The sequence below is a fragment of the Oncorhynchus masou genome, chromosome 31 (assembly GCF_036934945.1).
Source record: "Oncorhynchus masou masou isolate Uvic2021 chromosome 31, UVic_Omas_1.1, whole genome shotgun sequence".
Lineage (NCBI taxonomy): Eukaryota > Metazoa > Chordata > Actinopteri > Salmoniformes > Salmonidae > Oncorhynchus > Oncorhynchus masou.
The window spans coordinates 102,556,051-102,576,434 of NC_088242.1; the positions used below are offsets into that span (position 1 = coordinate 102,556,051).

A 20,384-nucleotide genomic window follows, 5' to 3' on the forward strand; every position below is an offset into this window, starting at 1 on the left:
TAGGGTCCCTCGCTCTGACCACTAGTTCCTGCTCTAGGGTCCCTCGCTCTGACCTCTAGTTCCTGCTCTAGGGTCCCTCGCTCTGACCACTAGTTCCTGCTCTAGGGTCCCTCGCTCTGACCACTAGTTCCTGCTCTAGGGTCCCTCGCTCTGACCTCTAGTTCCTGCTCTAGGGTCCCTCGCTCTGACCACTAGTTCCTGCTCTAGGGTCCCTCGCTCTGACCTCTAGTTCCTGCTCTAGGGTCCCTCGCTCTGACCACTAGTTCCTGCTCTAGGGTCCCTCGCTCTGACCACTAGTTCCTGCTCTAGGGTCCCTCGCTCTGACCACTAGTTCCTGCTCTAGGGTCCCTCGCTCTGACCTCTAGTTCCTGCTCTAGGGTCCCTCGCTCTGACCTCTAGTTCCTGCTCTAGGGTCCCTCGCTCTGACCTCTAGTTCCTGCTCTAGGGTCCCTCGCTCTGACCACTAGTTCCTGCTCTAGGGTCCTTCGCTCTGACCACTAGTTCCTGCTCTAGGGTCCCTCGCTCTGACCACTAGTTCCTGCTCTAGGGTCCCTCGCTCTGACCTCTAGTTCCTGCTCTAGGGTCCCTCGCTCTGACCTCTAGTTCCTGCTCTAGGGTCCCTCGCTCTGACCTCTAGTTCCTGCTCTAGGGTCCTCGCTCTGACCACTAGTTCCTGCTCTAGGGTCCCTCGCTCTGACCTCTAGTTCCTGCTCTAGGGTCCCTCGCTCTGACCTCTAGTTCCTGCTCTAGGGTCCCCGCTCTGACCTCTAGTTCCTGCTCTAGGGTCCCTCGCTCTGACCTCTAGTTCCTGCTCTAGGGTCCCTCGCTCTGACCACTAGTTCCTGCTCTAGGGTCCCTCGCTCTGACCTCTAGTTCCTGCTCTAGGGTCCCTCGCTCTGACCTCTAGTTCCTGCTCTAGGGTCCCTCGCTCTGACCTCTAGTTCCTGCTCTAGGGTCCCTCGCTCTGACCACTAGTTCCTGCTCTAGGGTCCCTCGCTCTGACCACTAGTTCCTGCTCTAGGGTCCCTCGCTCTGACCACTAGTTCCTGCTCTAGGGTCCCTCGCTCTGACCTCTAGTTCCTGCTCTAGGGTCCCTCGCTCTGACCTCTAGTTCCTGCTCTAGGGTCCCTCGCTCTGACCTCTAGTTCCTGCTCTAGGGTCCCTCGCTCTGACCTCTAGTTCCTGCTCTAGGGTCCCTCGCTCTGACCTCTAGTTCCTGCTCTAGGGTCCCTCGCTCTGACCTCTAGTTCCTGCTCTAGGGTCCCTCGCTCTGACCTCTAGTTCCTGCTCTAGGGTCCCTCGCTCTGACCTCTAGTTCCTGCTCTAGGGTCCCTCGCTCTGACCTCTAGTTCCTGCTCTAGGGTCCCTCGCTCTGACCACTAGTTCCTGCTCTAGGGTCCCTCGCTCTGACCTCTAGTTCCTGCTCTAGGGTCCCTCGCTCTGACCACTAGTTCCTGCTCTAGGGTCCCTCGCTCTGACCTCTAGTTCCTGCTCTAGGGTCCCTCGCTCTGACCACTAGTTCCTGCTCTAGGGTCCCTCGCTCTGACCTCTAGTTCCTGCTCTAGGGTCCCTCGCTCTGACCTCTAGTTCCTGCTCTAGGGTCCCTCGCTCTGACCTCTAGTTCCTGCTCTAGGGTCCCTCGCTCTGACCACTAGTTCCTGCTCTAGGGTCCCTCGCTCTGACCTCTAGTTCCTGCTCTAGGGTCCCTCGCTCTGACCTCTAGTTCCTGCTCTAGGGTCCCTCGCTCTGACCTCTAGTTCCTGCTCTAGGGTCCCTCGCTCTGACCTCTTGTTCCTGCTCTAGGGTCCCTCGCTCTGACCTCTAGTTCCTGCTCTAGGGTCCCTCGCTCTGACCTCTAGTTCCTGCTCTAGGGTCCCTCGCTCTGACCTCTAGTTCCTGCTCTAGGATCCCTCGCTCTGACCTCTAGTTCCTGCTCTAGGGTCCCTCGCTCTGACCTCTAGTTCCTGCTCTAGGGTCCCTCGCTCTGACCACTAGTTCCTGCTCTAGGGTCCCTCGCTCTGACCTCTAGTTCCTGCTCTAGGGTCCCTCGCTCTGACCACTAGTTCCTGCTCTAGGGTCCCTCGCTCTGATGCAGCTTCCCAAATGGATCCCCATTTCCTTTATAGTGCACTAGAGAATGTGGTCAAAAGTAGTGCACTATTAACGTACTAGCCATTTGGGATGCATCCTGACTGTGTCCTTTATTCTCTGTGTCCTGACTGTGTTCTCTGTGTCCTGACTGTGTCCTTGTATCCCCTGTGTCCTTTATTCTCTGTGTCCTGACTGTGTCCTTGTATCCTCTGTGTCCTTTATTCTCTGTGTCCTTCTGTCCTCTGTGTCCTGACTGTGTTCTCTGTGTCCTGACTGTGTCCTTGTGTTCTCTGTGTCCTGACTGTGTCCTTGTTTTATTAATCTTGTAATCTTGTATCTTGTTGTAGGAGATCCCTCCGTTTGAGACGAAGGGTGTGATGAGGGCGAGCTTCTCGCCGAGAGATGCAGACAACCACACAGCCCTCTTCAGGATCAAAACCCACGAAGACCAGGTTATCATACTGCCTGTGGAGGTCACCTCAGGTATTAGACCAGGTTATCATACTGCCTGTGGAGGTCACCTCAGGTATTAGACCAGGTTATCATACTGCCTGTGGAGGTCACCTCAGGTATTAGACCAGGTCATCATACTACCTATGGAGGTCACCTCAAGGATTAGACCAGGTTATCATACTGCCTGTGGAGGTCACCTCAGGTATTAGACCAGGTTATCATACTGCCTGTGGAGGTCACCAGGTATTAGACCAGGTCATCATATTGCCTGTGGAGGTCACCTCAGGTATTAGACCAGGTTATCATACTGCCTGTGGAGGTCACCAGGTATTAGACCAGGTTGTCATACTGCCTGTGGAGGTCACCTCAGGTATTAGACCATGTTATCATACTGCCGGTGGAGGTCACCTCAGGTATTAGACCAGGTTATCATACTGCCTGTGGAGGTCACCTCAGGTATTAGACCAGGTTATCATACTGCCTGTGGAGGTCACCAGGTATTAGACCAGGTTATCATACTGCCTGTGGAGGTCACCAGGTATTAGACCAGGTTATCATACTGCCTGTGGAGGTCACCATGTATTAGACCAGGTTATCATACTGCCTGTGGAGGTCACCTCAGGTATTAGACCAGGTTACCATACTGCCTGTGGAGGTCACCTCAGGTATTAGACCAGGTTATCATACTGCCTGTGGAGGTCACCTCAGGTATTAGACCAGGTTATCATACTGCCTGTGGAGGTCACCTCAGGTATTAGACCATGTTATCATACTGCCTGTGGAGGTCACCTCAGGTATTAGACCAGGTTATCATACTGCCTGTGGAGGTCACCAGGTATTAGACCAGGTTATCATACTGCCTGTGGAGGTCACCAGGTATTAGACCAGGTTATCATACTGCCTGTGGAGGTCACCAGGTATTAGACCAGGTTATCATACTGCCTGTGGAGGTCACCTCAGGTATTAGACCAGGTTATCATACTGCCTGTGGAGGTCACCAGGTATTAGACCAGGTTATCATACTGCCTGTGGAGGTCACCAGGTATTAGACCAGGTTATCATACTGCCTGTGGAGGTCACCAGGTATTAGACCAGGTTATCATACTGCCTGTGGAGGTCACCAGGTATTAGACCAGGTTATCATACTGCCTGTGGAGGTCACCAGGTATTAGACCAGGTTATCATACTGCCTGTGGAGGTCACCAGGTATTAGACCAGGTTATCATACTGCCTGTGGAGGTCACCAGGTATTAGACCAGGTTACCATACTGCCGGTGGAGGTCACCAGGTATTAGACCAGGTTATCATACTGCCTGTTAAGGTGGAGGTCACCTCAGGTATTAGACCAGGTTATCATACTGCCGGTGGAGGTCACCAGGTATTAGACCAGGTTATCATACTGCCTGTTAAGGTGGAGGTCACCTCAGGTATTAGACCAGGTTATCATACTGCCGGTGGAGGTCACCAGGTATTAGACCAGGTTATCATACTGCCTGTGGAGGTCACCAGGTATTAGACCAGGTTATCATACTGCCTGTGGAGGTCACCAGGTATTAGACCAGGTTACCATACTGCCTGTGGAGGTCACCTCAGGTATTAGACCAGGTTATCATACTGCCTGTGGAGGTCACCAGGTATTAGACCAGGTTACCATACTGCCGGTGGAGGTCACCAGGTATTAGACCAGGTTATCATACTGCCTGTGGAGGTCACCAGGTATTAGACCAGGTTACCATACTGCCTGTGGAGGTCACCTCAGGTATTAGACCAGGTTATCATACTGCCTGTGGAGGTCACCTCAGGTATTAGACCAGGTTATCATACTGCCGGTGGAGGTCACCTCAGGTATTAGACCAGGTTACCATACTGCCGGTGGAGGTCACCAGGTATTAGACCAGGTTATCATACTGCCTGTGGAGGTCACCAGGTATTAGACCAGGTTACCATACTGCCGGTGGAGGTCACCTCAGGTATTAGACCAGGTTACCATACTGCCGGTGGAGGTCACCTCAGGTATTAGACCAGGTTACCATACTGCCTGTGGAGGTCACCAGGTATTAGACCAGGTTATCATACTGCCTGTGGAGGTCACCTCAGGTATTAGACCAGGTTACCATACTGCCTGTGGAGGTCACCAGGTATTAGACCAGGTTATCATACTGCCTGTGGAGGTCACCTCAGGTATTAGACCAGGTTATCATACTGCCTGTGGAGGTCACCTCCGGTATTAGACCAGGTTATCATACTGCCGGTGGAGGTCACCAGGTTATACTGCCGGTGGAGGTCACCAGGTATTAGACCAGGTTACCATACTGCCTGTGGAGGTCACCAGGTATTAGACCAGGTTACCATACTGCCTGTGGAGGTCACCAGGTATTAGACCAGGTTATCATACTGCCGGTGGAGGTCACCAGGTATTAGACCAGGTTACCATACTGCCGGTGGAGGTCACCTCAGGTATTAGACCAGGTTACCATACTGCCTGTGGAGGTCACCAGGTATTAGACCAGGTTATCATACTGCCTGTGGAGGTCACCTCAGGTATTAGACCAGGTTATCATACTGCCTGTGGAGGTCACCTCCGGTATTAGACCAGGTTATCATACTGCCGGTGGAGGTCACCAGGTTATCATACTGCCGGTGGAGGTCACCAGGTATTAGACCAGGTTACCATACTGCCTGTGGAGGTCACCAGGTATTAGACCAGGTTACCATACTGCCGGTGGAGGTCACCAGGTATTAGACCAGGTTATCATACTGCCTGTGGAGGTCACCAGGTATTAGACCAGGTTATCATACTGCCGGTGGAGGTCACCAGGTATTAGACCAGGTTACCATACTGCCGGTGGAGGTCACCAGGTATTAGACCAGGTTATCATACTGCCGGTGGAGGTCACCAGGTATTAGACCAGGTTACCATACTGCCGGTGGAGGTCACCAGGTATTAGACCAGGTTACCATACTGCCGGTGGAGGTCACCTCCGGTATTGTTGATTGACTGGTCCACATGATGTTGACAGGTTCTTTCTGTTTGGTCTCTTCCCTCTAGCTCCTGGTATATACTCCTCCACAGAGATGCTAGACTTCGGTACGTTACGGTCACAAGATCGGCCGAAACAATTGAACTTACATCTACTGAATTCGGGAAGGAAAGGTGTTTGGATCGCGGTGAGTTGCTTGGCACTTCCTCCTCTTGTTTGTCTGTTGACTCATCCGTTCCGTCGTCCAGTTAAACTTTATTTTGGTCATTTTTTCCCAGAGTATACGGACGACCCCATCCAACGAAGCCATCCATTTCAAATCAATCGCCCTAAAAGCAGGCGAGAGTAGATATACCAAAGTTGCAAGTATTAGTTTTGATGGTAAGTCTTGTGATCTTTGAAAATGTTAAATAACTTGAATTGAGAAACCTGAAATATTAACCACCCAGAGACCATGTCGTTTTTATTACTAACCTTTATAAAACTCAATGAATAGAAATAACTTTACGTTGTAGGGTGTTTAACCTTTCAGTTGGTGTCTTAGAAACTGTTTATAAATGCCTGGTCTTTAAATAAATAAATATAAAAAATATAAATATAAATATTTGTATCATCATAAATATTCACGTTTCTTCAGTGGATTGAGTGTACAATACATTCTCCCCATGACATCGACCAGGGATGGGCAACATGGATGGGGGTCGGGGGCAACATTGATGGGGGTCGGGGGCCACATTGATGGGGGTCGGGGGCCACATTGATGGGGGTCGGGGGCAACATTGATGGGGGTCGGGGGCCACATTGATGGGGGTCGGGGGCAACATGGATGGGGGTCGGGGGCATCATGGATGGGGGTCGGGGGCAACATGGATGGGGGTCGGGGCAACATGGATGGGGGTCGGGGGCAACATTGATGGGGGTCGGGGGCAACATTGATGGGGGTCGGGGGCAACATTGATGGGGGTCGGGGGCAACATTGATGGAGGTCGGGGGCAACATTGATGGAGGTCGGGGGCCACATTGATGGGGGTCGGGGGCCACAGAAAAACTCAAAGTGCCGCAGTTCATTTTGTGCAGTTCTGCACATTTTGCCATGGAGTTTTTGAGAAAATGTTTGTTGTTTTTTAAAGCTTGTACTGAACAAAAATATAAACTCAACATGTAAAGTGTTGGTCCCATGTTTCATTCTGAAAGAAAAGGTCCCAGAAATATACAAACAAACCTTATTTTTCAAAAATGTTTTTTTTACATCCCTGTTGGTGAGCATTTCTCCTCTGCTAAGATAATCCTTCCACCTGACAGGTGTGGCATATCAAGAAGCTGATTAAAAAGCTTGATCATTACACAGGTGCACCTTGTGCTGGGGACAATTAAATGCCACTCTAAAATGGGCAGTTTTGTCACACAACACAATGCCACAGATGTCTCAAGTTTTGAGGGAGCGTACAATTGGCATTCTGACTGCAGGAATGTCCACCAGAGGTGTTGCCAGATAATTCAATGTTAATTTCTCTACCGTAAGCGTCATTTTAGAGAATTTGTATGGCGTCATGTGGGCGAGCGGTTTGCTGATGTCAACGTTGTGAACAGAATGCCCCATGGTGGTGTGTGGTTATGGTATGGGGCAGGCATAAACTGCGGACAACAAACACAATTGCATTTTATCGATGGCAATTTAAATGCAGAGATACCGTGAGGTGATCCTGAGGCCCATTGTTGTACCATTCATCCACCACCATCACCTCATGTTTCAGCATGATAATGCACGGCCCCATGTCGCAAGGATCTGGACACAATTCCTGGAAGCTGAAAATGTCCCAGTTCTTCCATGGCCTGCATACTCACCAGACATGTTACTCATTGAGCATGTTTGGGATGCTCTGGATCATTGTGTACGACAGAGTGTTCCAATTCCCTCCAATATCCAACAACTTCACACAGCCATTGAAGAGGAGTGGGACGACATTCCACAGGTCACAATCAAAAGCCTGATCAACTCAACTCGTGTCACACTGCTCGAGGCAAATGGTCACACCAGATACGGACTGGTTTTCTGATCCACACCCCCCTACCATTTTCACAGGTATCTGTGACCAACAGATGTATATCTGTATTCCCAGTCATGGAAATGGATTGAATATGTTCTTTTATTTTCTCTGTGATTTTTTTGTTTGTTTGTTACCAGCATCAAAAGCAGAACGACCGGTTCAGTTTTCTGGTAAAATAACAGTGAAGGTCAAGGAGATAAACTCGTCTCAACTTGAAGTCCCGTACCAAGCAGAGGTGCTACAAGGGTAGGGCTTTGATTTCATCTTTTTTTTTTTTTTTTTTGATCGTTTACAAGATTTGAAACATTCATGATGTGTTTAGATGGGAGGATACACGTGTGTTGGTTCATTCATGACTCAGCACCGACTTGGTTAGGTCAAAGTTCAATTATGTTCTTGTAGAGTCCAGTTTAAATACACTGTGGACGCAGATTATGTCTCGTCCTGGACATTCAATGGAGATGCTTTCTAGTTAAATAGTCCAGGACGAGGCTTGTACTGAGTCAGACTAAACTGGCCCTGTATGTTAGTTCCATCAGGTTTGATGTGATTTAACATCTACCGGTCTCCCCTCTCCTGCCCCTTCTAGCTACCGGGGCTTTGAACACACGGCCACGTTGTTCCACATCAGAGACAGTCCACTAGACCCCGTGAACACATCCATCTTCCTTACCAACGCCTTCAACTTTGCTGTCGGCATACACAACGTCGCCCTGCCAGATGAGGTCAAGACCATGTTCAGCGTGAGTTCAGGGGCTGTATGTACTAGCATAGGATCAGGGGCTGTATGTACTAGCATAGGATCAGGGGCTGTATGTACTGTCTGAGTAGCATAGGATCAGGGGCTGTATGTACTGTCTCTGAGTAGCATAGGATCATGGGCTGTATGTACTGTCTCTGAGTAGCATAGGATCAGGGGCTGTTTGTACTGTCTCTGAGTAGCATAGGATCAGGGGCTGTATGTACTGTCTCTGAGTAGCATAGGATCAGGGGCTGTATGTACTGTCTCTGAGTAGCATAGGATCAGGGGCTGTATGTACTGTCTCTGAGTAGCATAGGATCAGGGGCTGTATGTACTGTCTCTGAGTAGCATAGGATCAGGGGCTGTATGTACTGTCTGAGTAGCATAGGATCAGGGGCTGTATGTACTGTCTCTGAGTAGCAGTGCTGATCTAGGATCAGAGGCTGTATGTACTGTCTCTGAGTAGCATAGGATCAGGGGCTGTATGTACTAGCATAGGATCAGGGGCTGTATGTACTGTCTCTGAGTAGCATAGGATCAGGGGCTGTATGTACTGTCTCTGAGTAGCATAGGATCAGGGGCTGTATGTACTGTCTCTGAGTAGCCATGCTGATCTAGGATCAGGGGCTGTATGTACTGTCTCTGAGTAGCATAGGATCAGGGGCTGTATGAACTGTCTTTGAGTAGCATAGGATCAGGGGCTGTATGTACTAGCATAGGATCAGGGGCTGTATGTACTGTCTCTGAGTAGCCGTGCTGATCTAGGATCAGGGGCTGTATGTACTGTCTCTGAGTAGCAGTGCTGATCTAGGATCAGGGGCTGTATGTACTGTCTCTGAGTAACAGTGCTGATCTAGGATCAGGGGCTGTATGTACTGTCTCTGAGTAGCAGTGCTGATCAAGGATCAGGGGCTGTATGTACTGTCTCTGAGTAGCAGTGCTGCTCTAGGATCAGGGGCTGTATGTACTGTCTCTGAGTAGCCATGCTGATCTAGGATCAGGGGCTGTATGTACTGTCTCTGAGTAGCAGTGCTGATCTAGGATCAGGGGCTGTATGTACTGTCTCTGAGTAGCAGTGCTGCTCTAGGATCAGGGGCTGTATGTACTGTCTCTGAGTAGCAGTGCTGATCTAGGATCAGGAGCTGTATGTACTGTCTCTGAGTAGCAGTGCTGCTCTAGGATCAGGAGCTGTATGTACTGTCTCTGAGTAGCAGTGCTGCTCTAGGATCAGGGGCTGTATGTACTGTCTCTGAGTAGCAGTGCTGATCTAGGATCAGGGGCTGTATGTACTGTCTCTGAGTAGCAGTGCTGCTCTAGGATCAGGGGCTGTATGTACTGTCTCTGAGTAGCCATGCTGATCTAGGATCAGGGGCTGTATGTACTGTCTCTGAGTAGCAGTGCTGATCTAGGATCAGGGGCTGTATGTACTGTCTCTGAGTAGCAGTGCTGCTCTAGGATCAGGGGCTGTATGTACTGTCTCTGAGTAGCAGTGCAGATCTAGGATCAGGGGCTGTATGTACTGTCTCTGAGTAGCAGTGCTGCTCTAGGATCAGGGGCTGTATGTACTGTCTCTGAGTCGCAGTGCTGCTCTAGGATCAGGGGCTGTATGTACTGTCTCTGAGTAGCAGTGCTGCTCTAGGATCAGGGGCTGTATGTACTGTCTCTGAGTAGCAGTGCTGATCTAGGATCAGGGGCTGTATGTACTGTCTCTGAGTAGCAGTGCTGATCTAGGATCAGGGGCTGTATGTACTGTCTCTGAGTAGCAGTGCTGATCTAGGATCAGGGGCTGTATGTACTGTCTCTGAGTAGCAGTGCTGATCTAGGATCAGGGGCTGTATGTACTGTCTCTGAGTAGCAGTGCTGATCTAGGATCCCCCATGTCCATGGAGTCTCATTCATTCTGATCAACAAAAGCGTATTCTATTTTAGGACTTCAAACCAGAATGAAACAAGATTGTCTTTTTCTGTTGCAAAACATCTGACTGCGGTGTGGCGTACAGGTGCAGTACCTCAGCGCCCCCGTTCTGATCCCTCCTCGTGAGTCTCGCTACATCTTCTCTCTCCTGTTCCGCCCTGTCCGCCCTTCCATCCACAGCAACATCCTCCTCAACACCAACATCTCCAAGTTCCACCTTCCTGTCAGGGCCTACACAGGTTACCTTGAGGTACACACCTACACACACACCAACACACCTTCCTGTCAGGGCCTACACAGGTTACCTTGAGGTACACACCTACACACACACCAACACACCTTCCTGTCAGGGCCTACACAGGTTACCTTGAGGTACACACCTACACACACACCAACACACCTTCCTGTCAGGGCCTACACAGGTTACCTTGAGGTACACACCCACACATCTACACACACCCACACATCTACACACACCCACACCCACACATCTACACATCCCCCACACACCTACACCTAAACAAATACACACACACAAATCATCCTCCCTGCACACTCTTGTCTCTGGGAGGATCTCAATTGCATTTCCCTGATTCCTTGTCCTCTCTCCTCACCACCTCAAAACCCATTGGATGAGAAGGTCAGACCTGTGGTTTGAGAAGGAGAGGAGAGAGGATGCGAGGAATCAAGGACATGCAATTGAGATTTTCACTCATTGTTTTGCTAACATGTCCTCTGTCCTGTCCAGCCTATGTAAATTGTCCTCTGTCCTGTCCAGCCTATGTAAATTGTCCTCTGTCCTGTCCAGCCTATGTAAATTGTCCTCTGTCCTGTCCAGCTCATGGTCCTGTCCTCTGTCCTGTCCAGTCCATGTAATTTGTCCCCTGTCCTGTCCAGCCCATGTAATTTGTCCTCTGTCCTGTCCAGCCCATGTAATTTGTCCTCTGTCCTGTCCAGTCCATGTAATTTGTCCCCTGTCCTGTCCAGCCCATGTAATTTATCCTCTGTCCTGTTCAGCCCATGTAATTTGTCCTCTGTCCTGTCCAGTCCATGTAATTTGTCCTCTGTCCTGTCCAGCCCATGTAATTTGTCCTCTGTTCTGTCCAGCCCATATAATTTGTCCTCTGTCCTGTCCAGTCCATGTAATTTGTCCTCTGTCCTGTCCAGCCCATGTAATTTGTCCCCTGTCCTGTCCAGTCCATGTAATTTGTCCTCTGTCCTATCCAGTCCATGTAATTTGTCCTCTGTCCTGTCCAGCCCATGGTCCTGTCCTCTGTCCTGTTCTGCCCATGTAATGTGTCCCCTGTCCTGTCCAGTCCATGTAAATTGTCCTCTGTCCTGTCCAGTCCATGTAAATTGTCCTCTGTCCTGTCCAGCCCATGTAAATTGTCCTCTGTCCTGTCCAGCCCATGTAATTTGTCCGCTGTCCTGTCCAGCTCATGGTCCTGTCTTCTGTCCTGTCCAGCTCATGGTCCTGTCCTCTGTCCTGTCCAGTCCATGTAATTTGTCCTCTGTCCTGTCCAGTCCATGTAATTTGTCCTCTGTCTTGTCCAGCCCATGTAATTTGTCCTCTGTCCTGTCCAGCCCATGTAATTTGTCCTCTGTCCTGTCCAGCTCATGGTCCTGTCTTCTGTCCTGTGCAGCTCATGGTCCTGTCCTCTGTCCTGTCCAGTCCATGTAATTTGTCCTCTGTCCAGTCCAGTCCATGTAATTTGTCCCCTGTCCTGTCCAGTCCATGTAATTTGTCCCCTGTCCTGTCCAGCCCATGTAATTTGTCCCCTTTCCTGTCCAGCCCATGTAATGTGTCCTCTGTCTTGTCCAGCCCATGTAATATGTCCTCTGTCCTGTCCAGCCCATGTAATTTGTCCTCTGTCCTGTCCAGTCCATGTAATATGTCCTCTGTCCTGTCCAGTCCATGTAATTTGTCCTCTGTCCTGTCCAGCCCATGTAATTTGTCCTCTGTCCTGTCCAGCCCATGTAATTTGTCCTCTGTCCTGTCCAGTCCATGGTCCTGTCCTCTGTCCTGTCCAGCCCATGTAATTTGTCCTCTGTTCTGCCCATGTCATTTGTCCTCTGTCCTGTCCAGTCCATGTAATTTGTCTTCTGTCCTGTCCAGCCCATGTAAATTGTCTTCTGTCCTGTCCAGCCCATGTAATTTGTCCTCTGTCCTGTCCAGTCCATGTAATTTGTCTTCTGTCCTGTCCAGCCCATGGTCCTGTCCTCTGTCCAGTCCAGCCCATGTAATTTGTCCTCTGTTCTGCCCATGTCATTTGTCCTCTGTCCTGTCCAGTCCATGTAATTTGTCTTCTGTCCTGTCCAGCCCATGTAAATTGTCCTCTGTCCTGTCCAGCCCATGTAATTTATCCTCTGTCCTGTCCAGCCCATGTAATTTGTCCTCTGTCCTGTCCAGCCCATGTAATTTGTCCTCTGTCCTGTCCAGTCCATGTCATTTGTCCTCTGTCCTGTCCAGCCCATGTAATTTGTCCTCTGTCCTGTCCAGCCCATGTAATTTGTCCTCTGTCCTGTCCAGTCCATGTAATTTGTCTTCTGTCCTGTCCAGCCCATGTAATTTGTCCTCTGTCCTGTCCAGCCCATGTAATTTGTCCTCTGTCCTGTCCAGCTGATGGTCCTGTCTTCTGTCCTGTCCAGCTCATGGTCCTGTCCTCTGTCCTGTCCAGTCCATGTAATTTGTCCTCTGTCCTGTCCAGTCCATGTAATTTGTCCTCTGTCCTGTCCAGCCCATGTAATTTGTCCTCTGTCCTGTCCAGTCCATGTAATTTGTCCTCTGTCCAGTCCAGTCCATGTAATTTGTCCCCTGTCCTGTCCAGCCCATGTAATTTGTCCCCTGTCCTGTCCAGCCCATGTAATTTGTCCCCTTTCCTGTCCAGCCCATGTAATTTGTCCTCTGTCTTGTCCAGCCCATGTAATATGTCCTCTGTCCTGTCCAGCCCATGTAATTTGTCCTCTGTCCTGTCCAGTCCATGTAATATGTCCTCTGTCCTGTCCAGTCCATGTAATTTGTCCTCTGTCCTGTCCAGCCCATGTAATTTGTCCTCTGTCCTGTCCAGCCCATGTAATTTGTCCTCTGTCCTGTCCAGTCCATGGTCCTGTCCTCTGTCCTGTCCAGCCCATGTAATTTGTCCTCTGTTCTGCCCATGTCATTTGTCCTCTGTCCTGTCCAGTCCATGTAATTTGTCTTCTGTCCTGTCCAGCCCATGTAAATTGTCTTCTGTCCTGTCCAGCCCATGTAATTTGTCCTCTGTCCTGTCCAGTCCATGGTCCTGTCCTCTGTCCAGTCCAGCCCATGTAATTTGTCCTCTGTTCTGCCCATGTCATTTGTCCTCTGTTCTGTCCAGTCCATGTAATTTGTCTTCTGTCCTGTCCAGCCCATGTAAATTGTCTTCTGTCCTGTCCAGCCCATGTAATTTGTCCTCTGTCCTGTCCAGTCCATGTCATTTGTCCTCTGTCCTATCCAGCCCATGTAATTTGTCCCCTGTCCTCTCCAGTCCATGTAATTTGTCCTCTGTCCTGTCCAGTCCATGTAATTTGTCCTCTGTCCTGTCCAGCCCATGTAAATTGTCCTCTGTTCTGCCCATGTAATTTGTCCTCTGTCCTGTCCAGTCCATGTAATTTGTCCTCTGTCCTGTCCAGTCCATGTAATTTGTCCTCTGTCCTGTCCAGTCCATTTTGTCCTCTGTCCTGTCCAGTCCATGTAATTTGTCCTCTGTCCTGTCCAGTCCATGGTCCTGTCCTCTGTCCTGTCCAGTCCATGTAATTTGTCCTCTGTCACATCCATGTAATTTGTCCTCTGTCCTGTCCAGCCCATGTAATTTGTCCTCTGTCCTGTCCAGTCCATGTAATTTGTCCTCTGTCCTGTCCAGCCCATGTAATTTGTCCTCTGTCCTGTCCAGTCCATGTAATTTGTCCTCTGTCCTGTCCAGTCCATGGTCCTGTCCTCTGTCCTGTCCAGTCCATGTAATTTGTCCTCTGTCACATCCATGTAATTTGTCCTCTGTCCTGTCCAGCCCATGTAATTTGTCCTCTGTCCTGTCCAGTCCATGTAATTTGTCCTCTGTCCTGTCCAGCCCATGTAATTTGTCCTCTGTCCTGTCCAGTCCATGTAATTTGTCCTCTGTCCTGTCCAGCTCATGTAATATGTCCTCTGTCCTGTTCAGCCCATGTAAGTTGGCCCCTGTCCTGTCCAGTCCATGTAATTTGTCCTCTGTCCTGTCCAGCCCATGTCAATTTGTCCTCTGTCCTGTCCAGTCCATGTAATTTGTCCTCTGTCCTTTCCAGCCCATGTAATTTGTCCCCTGTCCTGTCCAGCCCATGGTCCTGTCCCCCAGGCTAAAGGAGGAGCTCCTCTTGGACTTTGGGCTCTGCAGTTCAACAGTTTTCAGCAGCATCGTGTTCCTAGTGTTCAACAACAACCCCATAGAGGTTAGACACACACACACTAACCGCCAAGAGGGCACATTATGGGCTGTATTCTGTCTTGAGATCCACATGTTAACTGTAAACCGTCCAAATAGCTGCCGGTCCATTGTAACACCAACTTTCAGATTAAATAACTCACGGACACTAGAGAAGCTTAACCAAGTTTAATTGTTCCCAAAGGGTGGACAAACCTGCAACTCAGACACTGACATGGCTTCCCCCGGGTGGAGTCTCCTCCATATCTCTAAACATTGCCTCATTCTTGCTAAGCAGGGAACTAAGTGACATGAGCCTTCAACGGTTTCTCCCCTAATCAGTACTGTCACGTTCCCTGCACTCAGCCCCTCCCAAGCCTCATTATGCCCCCCCTCCTCATGTCTCATTATGCCCCCCCTCCTCATGTCTCATTATGCCCCCCCTCCTCATGTCTCATTATGCCCCCCCCCCTCATGTCTCATTATGCCGCCCCCCCTCCTCATGTCTCATTATGCCCCCCCTCCTCATGTCTCATTATGCCCCCCCCTCATGTCTCATTATGCTCCCCTCATCCTCATGTCTCATTATGCCCCCTCCTCATGTCTCATTATGCCTCCCCCTCCTCATGTCTCATTATGCCCCCTCCTCATGTCTCATTATGCCCCCTCCTCATGTCTCATTATGCCCCCTCCTCATGTCTCATTATGCCCCCCCTCCTCATGTCTCATTATGCCCCCCCTCCTCATGTCTCATTATGCCCCCCCCTCATGTCTCATTATGCCCCCTCCTCATGTCTCATTATGCCCCCCCCTCCTCATGTCTCATTATGCCCCCTCCTCATGTCTCATTATGCCCCCCCCCTCCTCATGTCTCATTATGCCCCCCTCCTCATGTCTCATTATGCCCCCCTTCCTCATGTCTCATTATGCCCCCCCCTCATGTCTCATTATGCCCCCCCCCCCCCCCCCTCATGTCTCATTATGCCCCCCTCCTCATGTCTCATTATGCCCCCTCCTCATGTCTCATTATGCCCCCCTTCCTCATGTCTCATTATGCCCCCCCCTCATGTCTCATTATGCCCCCTCCTCATGTCTCATTATGCCCCCTCCTCATGTCTCATTATGCCCCCCCCCTCCTCATGTCTCATTATGCCCCCCCCTCCTCATGTCTCATTATGCCCCCCCTCCTCATGTCTCATTATGCCCCCCCCCCCTCATGTCTCATTATGCCCCCCCCTCATGTCTCATTATGCCCCCCCTCATGTCTCATTATGCCCCCCCTCCTCATGTCTCATTATGCCCCCCCTTCCTCATGTCTCATTATGCCCCCCCTCCTCATGTCTCATTATGCCCCCCTCCTCATGTCTCATTATGCCTCCCCCTCCTCATGTCTCATTATGCCCCCTTCCTCATGTCTCATTATGCCCCCCCCTCCTCATGTCTCATTATGCCCCCCCCCCTCATGTCTCATTATGCCCCCTCCTCATGTCTCATTATGCCCCCCCTCATGTCTCATTATGCCCCCCCCTCCTCATGTCTCATTATGCCCCCCCCCCTCATGTCTCATTATGCCCCCCCCTCCTCATGTCTCATTATGCCCCCCCTCCTCATGTCTCATTATGCCCCCTTCCTCATGTCTCATTATGCCCCCCCTCATGTCTCATTATGCCCCCCCCCTCATGTCTCATTATGCCCCCTCCTCATGTCTCATTATGCCCCCCCTTCCTCATGTCTCATTATGCCCCCCCTCCTCATGTCTCATTATGCCCCCCTTCCTCATGTCTCATTATGCCCCCCCCTCCTCATGTCTCATTATGCCCCCCCCCTCCTCATGTCTCATTATGCCCCCCCCTCCTCATGTCTCATTATGCCCCCCCCCTCCTCATGTCTCATTATGCCCCCCCCTCCTCATGTCTCATTATGCCCCCCCCCTCATGTCTCATTATGCCCCCCCTCCTCATGTCTCATTATGCCCCCCCTCCTCATGTCTCATTATGCCCCCCCTCCTCATGTCTCATTATGCCCCCCTCCTCATCATGTCTCATTATGCCCCCCTCCTCATGTCTCATTATGCCCCCTCCTCATGTCTCATTATGCCCCCCTCCTCATGTCTCATTATGCCCCCTCCTCATGTCTCATTATGCCCCCCTCCTCATGTCTCATTATGCCCCCCCCTCCTCATGTCTCATTATGCCCCCCCCTCCTCATGTCTCATTATGCCCCCCCATCCTCATGTCTCATTATGCCCCCTCCTCATGTCTCATTATGCCCCCCCCCCCCTCCTCATGTCTCATTATGCCCCCCCTGAGATCTCCTCATGTCTCATTATGCCCCCTCCTCCTCATGTCTCATTATGCCCCCCCCTCCTCATGTCTCATTATGCCCCCCTCCTCATGTCTCATTATGCCCCCCCTCATGTCTCATTATGCCTCCCCTCCTCATGTCTCATTATGCCCCCTCCTCATGTCTCATTATGCCTCCCCCCTCCTCATGTCTCATTATGCCCCCCTCCTCATGTCTCATTATGCCACCCCCTCCTCATGTCTCATTATGCCCCCCCTCCTCATGTCTCATTATGCCCCCCTCCTCATGTCTCATTATGCCCCCCCCTCCTCATGTCTCATTATGCCACCCCCTCCTCATGTCTCATTATGCCCCCCATCCTCATGTCTCATTATGCCCCCCTCCTCATGTCTCATTATGCCCCCTCCTCATGTCTCATTATGCCCCCCTCCTCATGTCTCATTATGCCCCCCCTCCTCATGTCTCATTATGCCCCCCTCCTCATGTCTCATTATGCCCCCCCCATCCTCATGTCTCATTATGCCCCCCCATCCTCATGTCTCATTATGCCCCGCCCCTCCTCATGTCTCATTATGCCCCCCCATCCTCATGTCTCATTATGCCCCCCTCCTCATGTCTCATTATGCCACCCCCTCCTCATGTCTCATTATGCCCCCCGTCCCTCATGTCTCATTATGCCCCCCCTCATGTCTCATTATGGTCCTTTAAAACAGCATGTACTGTTACTATGTGCCATCATGATGAGTGATGTCTTTGTTGCCTGATCTGAGATCTGTGTGTGCCCTCTTGACAGCTCCTGGGGTGATGTGTTATGCCACATGACCAGAGAACATGGCAACAGCACAAACAGGTCTAGGACCAGTCTTAAGAGTTTTTTCTTCTGTGTTTTTCAGATATTAACAATCCCAGTGAAGGCTGCGATAGCAGTGGGGAAGCTAAACAGCTATCCTGAACACATCATCCTACCTCCATCCTTTCCTGTGAGTAACTTTTGTTAAACCATCATCCTACCTCTAGCCCTCTGTTAAACCGTCATCCTACCTCTAGCCCTCTGTTAAACCAGCATCCTACCTCTAGCCCTCTGTTAAACCGTCATCCTACCTCTAGCCCTCTGTTAAACCATCATCCTACCTCTAGCCCTCTGTTAAACCATCATCCTACCTCTAGCCCTCTGTTAAACCGTCATCCTACCTCTAGCCCTCTGTTAAACCATCATCCTACCTCTAGCCCTCTGTTAAACCAGCATCCTACCTCTAGCCCTCTGTTAAACCGTCATCCTACCTCTAGCCCTCTGTTAAACCGTCATCCTACCTCTAGCCCTCTGTTAAACCATCATCCTACCTCTAGCCCTCTGTTAAACCAGCATCCTACCTCTAGCCCTCTGTTAAACCATCATCCTACCTCTAGCCCTCTGTTAAACCAGCATCCTACCTCTAGCCCTCTGTTAAACCATCATCCTACCTCTAGCCCTCTGTTAAACCAGCATCCTACTTCAAACCCTCTGTTAAACCAGCATCCTACTTCAAACCCTCTGTTAAACTATCATCCTACCTCTAGCCCTCTGTTAAACCATCATCCTACCTCTATCCCTCTGTTAAACCGTCATCCTACCTCTAGCCCTCTGTTAAACCATTATCCTACCTCTAGCCCTCTGTTAAACCATCATCCTACCTCTAGCCCTCTGTTAAACCGTCATCCTACCTCTAGCCCTCTGTTAAACCATCATCCTACTTCAAACCCTCTGTTAAACCGTCATCCTACTTCAAACCCTCTGTTAAACCGTCATCCTACCTCTAGCCCTCTGTTAAACCAGCATCCTACCTCTAGCCCTCTGTTAAACCATCATCCTACCTCTAGCCCTCTGTTAAACCATCATCCTACTCTAGCCCTCTGTTAAACCGTCATCCTACCTCTAGCCCTCTGTTAAACCAGCATCCTACTTCAAACCCTCTGTTAAACCGTCATCCTACTTCAAACCCTCTGTTAAACCGTCATCCTACCTCTAGCCCTCTGTTAAACCAGCATCCTACCTCTAGCCCTCTGTTAAACCAGCATCCTACTTCAAACCCTCTGTTAAACCGTCATCCTACTTCAAACCCTCTGTTAAACCATCATCCTACCTCTAGCCCTCTGTTAAACCAGCATCCTACCTCTAGCCTTCTGTTAAACCAGCATCCTACCTCTAGCCCTCTGTTAAACCAGCATCCTACCTCTAGCCCTCTGTTAAACCATCATCCTACCTCTAGCCCTCTGTTAAACCATCATCCTACCTCTAGCCCTCTGTTAAACCATCATCCTACCTCTAGCCCTCTGTTAAACCAGCACCCTACCTCTAGCCCTCTGTTAAACCAGCATCCTACCTCTAGCCCTCTGTTAAACCAGCATCCTACCTCTAGCCCTCTGTTAAACCAGCATCCTACCTCTAGCCCTCTGTTAAACCAGCACCCTACTTCAAACCCTCTGTTAAACCATCATCCTACCTCTAGCCCTCTGTTAAACCATCATCCTACTCTAGCCCTCTGTTAAACCATCATCCTACTTCAAACCCTCTGTTAAACCGTCATCCTACTTCAAACCCTCTGTTAAACCGTCATCCTACTTCAAACCCTCTGTTAAACCGTCATCCTACCTCTAGCCCTCTGTTAAACCAGCATCCTACTTCAAACCCTCTGTTAAACCGTCATCCTACTTCAAACCCTCTGTTAAACCGTCATCCTACTTCAAAACCTCTGTTAAACCGTCATCCTACCTCTAGCCCTCTGTTAAACCAGCAACCTACCTCTAGCCCTCTGTTAAACCAGCATCCTACCTCTAGCCCTCTGTTAAACCAGCATCCTACCTCTAGCCCTCTGTTAAACCATCATCCTACCTCTAGCCCTCTGTTAAACCATCATCCTACTCTAGCCCTCTGTTAAACCGTCATCCTACCTCTAGCCCTCTGTTAAACCAGCATCCTACCTCTAGCCCTCAGTTAAACCAGCATCCTACCTCTAGCCCTCTGTTAAACCATCATCCTACCTCTAGCCCTCTGTTAAACCAGCATCCTACCGTCATCCTACTTCAATCCCTCTGTTAAACCGTCATCCTACTTCAAACCCTCTGTTAAACCGTCATCCTACCTCTAGCCCTCTGTTAAACCAGCACCCTACCTCTAGCCCTCTGTTAAACCAGCATCCTACCTCTAGCCCTCTGTTAAACCAGCATCCTACCTCTATCCCTCTGTTAAACCAGCACCCTACCTCTAGCCCTCTGTTAAACCATCATCCTACCTCTAGCCCTCTGTTAAACCATCATCCTACCTCTAGCCCTCTGTTAAACCATCATCCTACCTCTAGCCCTCTGTTAAACCATCATCCTACCTCTAGCCCTCTGTTAAACCATCATCCTACCTCTAGCCCTCTGTTAAACCATCATCCTACCTCTAGCCCTCTGTTAAAC

At 50.2% G+C, this 20,384-nt stretch overlaps 1 protein-coding gene across 1 annotated transcript in view; it reads left to right on the plus strand.

Annotated features, from left to right (window-relative positions):
- Positions 1-20,384, plus strand: part of LOC135524845 (transmembrane protein 131-like) — a 136,219-nt gene that overhangs the window by 63,375 nt on the left and 52,460 nt on the right. Inside the window, 8 exon segments of the mRNA XM_064952706.1 lie at positions 2,439-2,574; positions 5,594-5,712; positions 5,804-5,906; positions 7,711-7,819; positions 8,163-8,316; positions 10,316-10,480; positions 14,557-14,670; positions 17,840-17,926. Coding sequence (XP_064808778.1) covers positions 2,439-2,574; positions 5,594-5,712; positions 5,804-5,906; positions 7,711-7,819; positions 8,163-8,316; positions 10,316-10,480; positions 14,557-14,670; positions 17,840-17,926 — 987 coding nt within the window.